At 45.7% G+C, this 11,115-nt stretch overlaps 1 protein-coding gene across 5 annotated transcripts in view; it reads right to left on the reverse strand.

The window, feature by feature from the left end:
* The window catches only part of ACSF3 (acyl-CoA synthetase family member 3), a 62,507-nt gene extending 62,142 nt beyond the window's left edge, over positions 1 to 365 (reverse strand). Inside the window, exon 1 of one of the 5 annotated variants that reach the window (XR_014170763.1) lies at positions 106 to 351. Coding sequence is in view for 1 of the 5 variants with exons in the window: in XM_081920203.1 (XP_081776329.1) it covers positions 4 to 18 (15 nt within the window). In the remaining 4 variants the exon portion in view is untranslated. Of the gene's footprint in view, positions 1 to 3 lie in introns of all 5 variants that reach the window. The other 4 variants (XM_081920203.1, XM_081920200.1, XM_081920199.1 and 1 more) reach the window with 4 other exon arrangements.
* Positions 366 to 11,115: the final 10,750 nt, after the last annotated feature.

Genomic DNA, 11,115 nt, shown 5'->3' on the forward strand with positions numbered 1-11,115 from the left:
CACCCCGCCGCCGGTCATTATTTCCACTCCCCAGCAGAGAAGAAGACGGAAGCCCCTTCCCTTCTCCGGGTCAGCCTCCGCTTCCACCCCCGCTTTTGTTCTCACCCGCAAATCAAGACGGACGGACAGCGTTCCTGCTTCGACCTGCCGGTCCGTCCGCCAACGACGTCCCCCGTGCAAACGAGGAGCGGCCACGCGAGTTCCGGGGCATGCGTGGGACGGCGAAGGTGTCGGGGAAGGAGGGCAGCTCTCGCGCGCCTGACGTAGCTGCAGAGCCCGGACGTCGTCATTGGATGTTAGGGTGGAGGAGTCCGATCTGATGTCATTGGTGTCCTGTGATGACGTTTTTTGGCAACATTGTCTATGACGTCTTCATGTGTTGAGCCAAGAGGATCAGGATCACAATTCGGAGGTTCTCAACATGCAGAATTTGGTTTGCAGAGAAAACAAACGCACCATAATAAGCATAATAAACACTCAGCACCCCCATCGTTGTCTCATCATATATTGTTTTGCTGCCCCCCTCCCCACGTCATCGGACCTGTGCCTAATATTAGAATTTACTTGCCATCTTTTACAGTTTGGTTGGCACAGCTATACTATAGACTTGTAAGTGCTGACCATGTGACCTGTGCACAGTCATCTACAGTATTTGAAGGGCAGCTGGGTTTGAAGGACTTTCTGGTCCAAGTCTCATTTAAATATAAATATGTGGCCAGGCACCTTGAAGCTGTCCATCCACAGTTAGCACCTGGCAGAGGAATGAGCAGGCACACAGATCACCTGGTTGTAGTTGTGCCCATTGGAGTGATGTATGTTGTATTTCTATTTAAATTATAGCAATTATTACTAAATTTGCATATATGCAAAGTGTATGCATCTTTGTACACTATTTTAAAGTGATGTTTCTTTGTTCCAAGGATACAAAAGAGATCCCCATTGCCTCTCTGACGTGACACTTGAAACACAGAATTTGCTTATGTTCATTAAAATTTGAATTTTATGTAGCGGTAAACTTTGGATTGTGGTCCTGTTTATGCTTCTGGAGTGAGATGATAATAGTGGGATAATAAAAAAATCTATGAATTAATTGTTATGTACTGAAGTTCTCACCCTGGGCCAGCAGGGGGATACTGTAGATAGTTATGCAAATGAAGGATCGAAAAGTGAGGTTCAGTGATTGGATAGTTTTGTATGCAAATGAAGGATCGAAAAGTGACGTTCAGTGATTGCATAGTTTTAGAAAATGGCAACAGTTACATTGTTCTGGAGCTCTATATAAACAGGCTGACTGAGCTCCTCAGCTTAGTTCTGTTCCAGCTTACAAAATAAAGAGCTGCTTTGGAGAAATCGCTGTGTCGTCTGCTATGTCAACCCACAACTTAACATTAATGATGTCTAAATATTAAGGGAGTCTTTCAGAGTTGTGGAACTATTTGTATTCTGAACTTATTGTTTTAAAAATACATTCAAGCTGAATGAAGATTTTCACTTTTGTGCTTTCTTATACATAGTTTTCTCTTTCAAATATTTATAGGTACAAAATTTTAGTGCATCAGCAATGCAAGAGGTGCTGCAGCAATATATATTTTTAGTCTTGCTCCTAGGTCTTCAGAAATTTAGAGGCAGGTGTGTTTTATTCATTTATTTAAATATTACTATTTTAATAACCCACCACTCAATGGTTTAAGAGTACTTGTCAAAAAGAGAGGACAGAAAAGGGTTTCATCCAGATGCTTCCCTGAATTATGTCCTACAGAAGTCTTCCAGAGCACAGTTTCATCTTAAATCTCCCTGTTTTTTGTATCTCAGCTTTCATTTAAACAAGGCCTATGTCAAGCCCATCACAAATGCACAGAGCAGCTTGCAAACCTGACTGGAACAGAGACCCTAAAGGCTCAGAAACGAAAACGCCAATTAAGCAGGCCCCTAGAGTATTCTGGTATAAAGGCCTTGTGATCTTTAAGTCAATGTCATGATTTTTTTCTTCTTCCTGGAGGTGTGATGTATAATTGATCAGCCTTTGGGACTGCCAAACCCTTGTTGCCCCTTCACACATCTGTGAAACACTGTACACTTGTTAGGGCCCTTTACGTCAAGCTTAGTCTACGCACACTTCAAGTACGAAGTGTTAGAATCCTGAGGTGGGAAAATGGACTGTGTCACCAGACTAAAGATGGGAGGTCTCAGATTTAAATGCTGCCTTATATTTTAAAACTCGCTGTGAATTCATAAAAATTACACATACAAAAAAAAAAAGCAGAGACATCACCTTGCCAACAAAGGTCCGTATAGTTAAAGCCATGGTTTTCCCAGTAGTGATATATGGAAGTGAGAGCTGGACCATAAAGAAGGCTGATCGCCGAAGAATTGATGCTTTTGAATTATGGTGCTGGAGGAGACTCTTGAGAGTCCCATGGACTGCAAGAAGATCAAACGTATCCATTCTTAAGGAAATCAGCCCTGAGTGCTCACTGGAAGGACAGATCGTGAAGCTGAGGCTCCAATATTTTGGCCACCTCATGAGAAGAGAAAACTCCCTGGAAAAGACCCTGATGTTGGGAAAGATGGAGGGCACAAGAAGAAGGGGACGACAGAGGATGAGATGGTTGGACAGTGTTCTGGAAGCTACAAACATGAGTCTGACCAAACTGCGGGAGGCAGTGGAAGACAGGAGTGCGTGGCGTGCTCTGGTCCATGGGGTCACAAAGAGTCAGACACGACTAAACGACTAAACAACAACAACGCACATACAACAGCACAGCCACCAAAGGGCCTTCCTAGAACCTTTCTCCCTGATGTGCTAGCTCTCTATTTGCAGGGAGGTTATTTGTTTTTTTGAAAAAACAGACATAAGAGAGCAATTCTTTTTAAAAAAAAATAATATTTATTAACAGTTTAAAGATTACAAAAAAGAAGAAAAATTAAACAAGACAAAACAATACATTACAAAAACAAAAAACACTACAAAAGACATTAAATTAACAAAACAAAACAATTAAAAACACATCCAGTAAATTCGATATCTTATCTTTCATCACTTGTTTCAGCAACCTCCTCACACCTCCCTTTTTGTATTCCACTTCAATTAACTGTTTCAGCAATTCCTTCCTCTATTTTATATACTATATTTATCTTAACATATTCTAACCTTATTTTTCCCTTTAATGCATTAACAATCTATTTGTACTTAGTTCCTTATAACATTTCTGCTAAAGCCATATATCTTCATTCCAACATTTTTCTAACATTCTTTGATTTTACAGTATTTCTGTAAATAATCTTTAATTTTTTTCCAGTCTTCTTCCACCAACTCTTCTCCCTGGTCTTGGATTCTGCCAGTCATTTCCGCCAATTCCATATAGTCCATCAACTTCATCTGCCATTCTTCCCCTACATCCTTAAGCAATTCACCTGCATCCTTAAGCAATACAGTCCTTTTTCCACTGGGGCTTTCTACCTTTTAAACATTATTTATAGAGCATCTTCAACCCTTGCCACTTGAGATGAGGCGGGTGGTGAATGGGGATGAGGGCTTTTTCAGTGGTGATACCCAGCCTATAGTTTCTCTTCCTTGAGAGGCATGTCAGGCACCAAGCCTACTGCCTTTTCAGTATCAAATAAAGACCTTTTTATCTACCCTGGTCTTTTTAATCCTCTATTTTTTCTGCTTTCATTTTTTTAAAAAAAAATCTTACATTCATATCCTACATTTCTGGGATGCAAGATGGTATATAAATGGTTCCCAAGTGGATTCCCATCAGCAGACTCAGGCCTGCTTAGTGTCAGCAAGGCAGTGGGCTCTGTGAATTCAGACCTTACCCTGGGATATTTTTGTACTGTTGCGGTTCCTCCTTTGCACTTAGGTTAATCTGCTGCTGTTTTTAGATCACACCTCATTCTCATCATTCCACACAAGTGTAGACTTAGCTCAAGTTTTTAAAATTATATTGCATTTTATGGATAATTTGTTCTGTTCCTTTTTTTAGATCTGCAAGCCACTCTTCAAATTCAGAATGACACCGGAGGGCAGAAAATATTTACCTTCTAGTCCTGCATTCTCTTCCCAAGAGTGGCCATCTAGATGATCCCTTAAGTGGGGCAGCAAGATACTAGACTTCCTTGGTTATTTCCACCAGCTTCTGACATTTGGAGGTATACTGCTTCTGCACACAGAGACAGAGGCAGCTTCCCAACACCTGGGATTGGAGATAGGTCCTCAAGTCAGGGCAGAGACAGCTGAGGCCCTGCACTACTGCAAGTGTGCTGGCCAGCCTGGCATGGAGAAAGCTTATTGGACTGTGCAGAAGCTACGAGGGGATTCCTGCTGCACCGGAGCATGTGCGTTGTGTGGCAGACGTGAGCGGCCTTGGCACAGCCCTGTGCTTTCGAGACTCTGGCTCTGCTTTCAGACACATGGCAGAACGTTGGGCGCATCTGCCAGCTCCAAAAGCAGCTGCAAAGGGGGCTTGCCTCTTTGCCTCCACTCTGCCACTCTGGTTGAGGGAAATCAGGCAGTGTAACACTTTGTCAGCTACCTGTGGCTGCGGCCGTAGCACCAGGCAGCTGCAAAACGGATTTGTTTCCAAATAGTGGCACATGCTTTCGGAGCGTGCCTTTTCCGCTCGTTCTGTTTTTTCGCTGGCTTGTTTTTAAATCCCACTTTTTGGCTGACGATACTGGGGTGGCAGATTCCGGTTAAATAATTCAACAATGCTTCATCATTCTCCAGCAACCTGTCGTTGCCTTTCCCTCTGCCATATGTGAAGCATTAACCATCAGTTGCTTCAGACATCTTGTAAAGACTCATCTGTTTGCACCAGCCTTTCCTGGAACCTTAAGATTAGACCCTGTTTTATTTGTATGAATCACTCAATTACATTTTTTAATGCTTTTTTCGTTGCCCTTTTATTGATTTTAGGCTGTATTATTTATTTCATAAAATCTATGCCCCACTTGATTGTTAAGAAACAAGTACCTCAACGGTTTACAAAGACATTTTAATGATGGTTGTTTTTAAAAGAGAGAGAGATAATGTCTATATAGTACACCGCTTAGAGATTTTTAAACTATTAAGCGGTTTATAAATGGTTTTAAATAAATCAATAGGCTAAGGTTAGCCTATTGGAGTCTAGCCAAGAGTGCTGGATGCATTAATGCTCCTAAATACCTGCTGTTGGGAATCACAAGTGACTTCAGACCCTCCAGGTGTCTCTATTTTCCAGGGACCATCCAGGATTTACAGAAGCTGTCCCGGTTTCTGATTTGATCCAATAATGTCCCACTTTTCCTTAGGCATTCCCTATTTTCATTGGAGAAATGTTGGGGGGGGGTATGCAAGTGGGAAGTTTCTGCTTATGGGATTCCCTTTGGAGTTTCCGGTTGCCCACTGTGCAAACAGGATGCTGAACTAGATGGGCCTTCGGTCTAAGCCAACATACGAGACTCTTCTTGCATTATAATGTTCTTAAAATTCAACACTACTGTTCCCAGGAAGGGAAGGGGGCAATGTGCTTTAAAGGTACACAACGTTAACCAAAAATAAAGCAGGATTTTGAGCCTCCTCACATTCAAGCAAGACAAGCATGTTTCTGGCTGAGTAGGCCCTTTTCAAAGCCCCTCAGTGAGTCAGGTGTCAGTGGGAACCAGAAGTGCATTGCCCCTAAGCAGGCAAGGAAGGAGCTTGGTTCAAGCTAGAGAAACAAAAGGAAGCTGTGGAAGCAAAGAGTGCTTTTGACAGCAGTAAGAGAAGCCCCTTCAAACAAGGAGGCAGCATGAAATGGGCAAGTCTACCTGGATGTCTAAGGCTGGCTGAGCACAATAAAGGATAACCCTGCCATCCAGCAGAGGGCAGTGGTGTTCAGTGACAATTCCCAGCACATGGCTGGGGTCTGGGTTGTGAGGATAGTTGCATTGGCCAACTCTTCGGCTGGTTTTTAGGGGCTGTCTGGTGGAGAGGTTGAGACAGCCCCTAAAAACCAGCCAAAGAGTTGGCCAATGCAACTATCCTGCTTGTCCCTGTCTGTTCCCAGCTATGGCAACAAAATATTTTCCTCAACTTCCATAAGAAAGGTATAAGCAAAGTTTTGCAATGATATTGTGGGTGAAAGCCAAGGCAGGATACTGAAAGAGTCCAGCTCCTCTGCAAATAAATATGGGGGAAAGGAAATACGATTTACAAAGTGGGTTTGCAGGGTAGCTCTTGGCTTGGAGCTTTTGCACTAAACCAGAAGTGCATAAAGCAGACCAAAGAAAGGAAATCACAGTAAAAAAAAGACACAATAAAAAATAATGAAACAAAATGTTTTTTGTGTTACCCAGTTGTGGCAAAGAAGGAGAGAGGTGGTGCAACTGATGGCCCAGACCACTCCAGCAGTCGTGCAAATGTTTTCAGTCCACATGTCTGAAAACTTCCTGTTGTTGTTTTTTTGTACTGGTGACAGGTCAGCTTTTCATATGTGGCCACAAAGAACCATGGGAACTGTACTTTGACGTGGGTGGTGGGAATTGTAGCTCTGAGGGGTAAACTACAGCTCCCAGGATCCTTGGGTATAAGTCATGAATTTTAAACGTGCTTTATATGTATGGCACAGATGCAACCTATAGGACCCTACGAAAGCAAGCTTTAGAACAAAAGCAAGCATTTTGCTCCTGTGCAAATGAGTTCTGATCAGAGAAGCCTTAAAAGGATTAGCATAATTTGTAAGCTGCAGAACAGCATAGATTGAAATCTGCTCTTCAGTTTTAGAATGGGGCAAGCCAGGAGCAACTCTTACTCCAATGACACTCCCATGTCGCCTACTTCCATTCTGGAACAATGGGCTCAGGTGATCTTGGGGTTTCTCCCTCCTACTCTTCTTCTTTTTAGGCATAGTGATTACTTGGGAGGGGGTCTCACCTGCCCCCTTTTCTTAAATTTGGACAAAGGGGCATCTTCTGCCATGGTGGGTAATGAGGGAGGTCTCCCTCTCCCTCTCTACTAGGGTTCCAGGAAAAGGCAGAGCAATTCAGGGAGTCTTATCAAGTTCCTTGATGCTTTGCATGGAGAAGATCCCAGACTCAACCCCGGCATCTCCAGGCAGGGCTGGGAGAGAATGGGTTGACCACTGAGAACAGGATGCTGGGTCAAATGGACCATTGGCCTGATCCAGCAGGCTTTTCTTATGCCCAAGGATCTGACTCAGTATAAGGCAGCTTGCTATGTTCTCTATCTTACTATAGTGCACTGATAAGAACACTTGTTTTGCATGCAGAAGGTCCCAGGTGCAGTCCCTAGCATCTTCAAGTGGGGCTGTGAAAGGGGACACATACACACTGGTCTGAAGCCCTGGAAAGCTCCTGCCAGTCCGTGTAGATGTTGCTGAGCAAGATGGACCAATGGACTGGCTCCTTATAAGGGAGTTTTCTGTGTTCCTTTGCAATGCCCTTGCAGGGTCACAGGCACACTGCGCATCCATATACCTCCTCCCTGGCCTCTTCCATGCACACACGCTTTCAATACAAAGGTAACATTATCCCACAGGCCTTGAAGAGGAAGGAGCCTGTGAACTGGCAATAATGCGTTTGTCAAGTGGGAGACAAAACATTTCAATCAGGAGCTGCCATTGTCAGTGGGGAATGCTGAAAATGCCAAGCTCCCCTTCTGCATGGCTTGGGGTGGAATATTAACAAGTGCCGTGCTGTGCTGTGCCATGCCATGCCCAAATTCTTGCAAAAGTCAGGAATTCACTTCTGCACAAACTGCCCAGGAGACCAAAGGGAGCGGGTGGTGCTGGGGGAATGAGCAGTTTTTGTAGCCCTGAATTATCTCAACCTTTGCCAGGTGCAAAGTGAGAATGTGACGTACCAAGAAAAGGCAACGCAGAAGGAAAACAGAAAGCGGAAAGAGGCAGTAGGAGACCCTACATAGGAAAACACCACTTTCCTTTCCATGGGTCAGGGAAACCAGGCAAACAGCTTTGCTTTCCCCCTGAATGCAGAGCTCTCTGCTGGGCAGAAGATAGGCCCACCTCCCAGTCTCTCAGCCAGCTTTCGAAGCTCATTCTTGGGACTCCCTAATCGACACTAATATGACACCTCTGACCCCATTGCATATTTAGCCTCCAATATAAAGCAGCAACTTTTATGCCACGTTTGTAATGACTTTTAAAAAATAAATAGGGACACTGTCGCAAGTAAACTTCAGTGCAATAAAAGCTTCTGCTTCAATCTATAATTAATCAAGGAGCTGCTTAATGTAGGGGAAAGAGAGGAAGGAACGGGGAGAAAGCGTAAAGGACCACTGGAGGCACGTGGGGAAGGAGGCTACAAATATCAGTGAGGCAAAAAATGGGGAGGGACGAGCATGAGTGGCTAGCTTTTTGCACAAACAAAAAAACCCCAAGAACAAAATAACAGTGAGGCTGATCAGGGGCACAGGAACATAGGAAACCCCCTATACTGAGTCAGACCATTTGTGCAGCTAGCACAATATTATCTACACTGGCTGGCAGCAGGTGTCCTGGGTTTCAGGTTGGGAACACTCCCAGCCCTGCCTGGAGATGCTGCCAGAGATTGAACCTGGGATCTTCTGCATGCAAAGCAGGTGCTTTATCGCTGAACTATGGCCCTTCCCCACCCATACCACATACTGTAATTGCTTGCTCCTAAAACAATGGGACGCAGGTGGCGCTGTGGGTTAAAGCCTCAGCGCCTAGGACTTGCCGATCGAAAGGTCAGCGGTTCGAATCCCTGCGGCGGGGTGCGCTCCCGCTGCTCGGTCCCAGCGCCTGCCAACCTAGCAGTTCGAAAGCACCTCCGGGTGCAAGTAGATAAATAGGGACCGCTTACCAGCGGGAAGGTAAACGGCGTTTCCGTGTGCGGCTCTGGCTCACCAGATGCAGCTTTGTCACGCTGGCCACGTGACCCGGAAGTGTCTCCGGACAGCGCTGGCCCCTGGCCTCTTAAGTGAGATGGGCGCACAACCCCAGAGTCTGTCAAGACTGCCCGTACGGGCAGGGGTACCTTTACCTTTACCTTTAAAACAAGGCACCGTCAAAGCAATAATATAGAGGATAGTCTTGCAACAAATAATTCTTTTGTGACATGAGCTTTCATAGGCAGGAGTCTCCCTCTTCAGGACCTCTGACCTGCTTTCCACATCATGTTGTCATGCTTTAGGCTGTAGCCTAATGAAAGAAACTCCTGCTTTCATTTCATTTCATTTCATTTCATTACTTAGTTTTAAAGTTTCAGCCACCAGCCAGACTCTTCCTTCCTAGTACATCAGCCTCCTTTTCTGGAATTTATTCAGAACACCATAATTCCCCAAGGAACTGGGCAGAACTGCACTGCAAAATTCAGAGGGGTGTGAATTCTGAAGGATGGTTTTGTTTCAGTTGCTGTATTGTTCTGGAAAGTGCACATTAGGGAGCTTTTCCTTTTAAATGTGACCTGAACTGAATTCTCCCCTGTCTCTGCTCCTAATAGATTTGGCAAGTCATAGGCACATCCAGAAACGAGCAATTCAGAGAAAGCACTTGGGGAGTCTTGAGTGCACCCCTTTTTCTTTCAGAGATAGACAGAAAGGCCCCTTTTCCAGGCCCTGTCAGCAATTTACTCCTTCCGGCTGCATGGAGTGGGGAAAAGATGGGGAACAGACCCATCTGGAGGAACATACAGGGGACTCCAGATGGACCAAGCTCATGCAACAGGTGCATGGATGGGGTGGATGGGATTTTCCAGGCTGCACAAATGTCTCTCTGTCTGGCAACCAACTATCCATGGGCCAAGGGATACAATCTGTCCCTTTAATAACACAGCCTGGGGTCTATCACCACCCTGAACAACCATAGAGGCCAGCTCCTAAGAGACAGATGGGGGGCAGTTTAATCCAATTAATCAGAGAATGTTGGTTCTTATTGTGCCAAGAAACTGGCCTGTCTGCTCTGATGTCCTGCTCTGAGACCCAGGGGTCGGCCTAGAATGCCTGCCTTCCATCAGAACAGTGTGCCTCTCCCACCTTCAGGGCACACGGCTCCTCCTTCCTCCTTTAAACTAGGAACAGGGAAGTTTTAGCCCTCCAGATGCTGCTGAACTACAACTCCCATCAGCCCCAGCAAGTATGGCCAATGAGCAAGGATGGTGGGAGTTGCAGTACATCGACAGTTGGCAGATCAGAGATCCTCCAATGCTCCTATAAATGCCAGGGGTGGCCCTTCCACGAAGCAAGGTGAAGCCATTTGCTTCAGGTGGCAGATCTGACCACTGCTCCTGCCACTGTACTGCTGCCAGCCCTGCAGGGACTGCTGCAGCACCAACATCCTCGCCACCTTGCCACTGCACCCACTGTGCCCTTGCTGCTGCTGGGTTGTGGTGGGAGTAGAGGCTCCGGCAAAGTGCAGTGGTGATGATGGTGAGGCTGGTGGCAGCGCAGGTGTGATGGGGGGTGAGTGAGTCTGGATCTGCAGAGAGGCAGGGATGTCACCAGGGCATTTTGCTTACAGTAGAAAAATGTCTTAGGCTCTGCAGGGATACAGGAAATTACCATATCCCAAATCAGACCATCGGTCCATCTAGCTCAGAAGTGTCTGCCCTGACTGGCAGTGGCTTTCAAGGGTTTCAGGCAGAGAGTCTTTTCCCTAGCTCTATCTGGAGATGCTGCTGGGGACCTTCTGGTTGCAAAGCAGGTGCTCTGCCACTGAGCTTTGACAGAGATACTGTAGTGAGATTCTGTGAAGCAGACCGATCCAGTTGCCCTGGAAGCAGAACCAAGGTGGGTTTCTAATGCCGGAGCCCTGGAAGCAGATGATGACCAGCTGGCAGCCAATGAGCCTCAACTCCTCACTTTAAAACTTGCACTCCAGATCCACTCTAGGCCTGGGTTGGGCAGTGTCTTGCCCGCCACATATTGGTGGACTACAATTCCTATCATCCTTGACCATGCTATTTGGGACTGATGGGAAATGGATCAGGAGAGCTCCAGGCTGGGGAAGGCTGGGTTGGAGTTTTGGACTAGAACTGGGCAGACCTGGGTTCAGATTCCCACTCAGCCATGAAACTTGCCAATCACCAGCTCTCAACCTGACCTCCCACACGGGGTTTCTGTGAGGATAACAGGGAAGAGAGGGACCATGT

The sequence above is a fragment of the Podarcis melisellensis genome (genome assembly GCF_964234715.1).
Source record: "Podarcis melisellensis genome assembly, chromosome: 8".
Taxonomy (NCBI): domain Eukaryota; kingdom Metazoa; phylum Chordata; class Lepidosauria; order Squamata; family Lacertidae; genus Podarcis; species Podarcis melisellensis.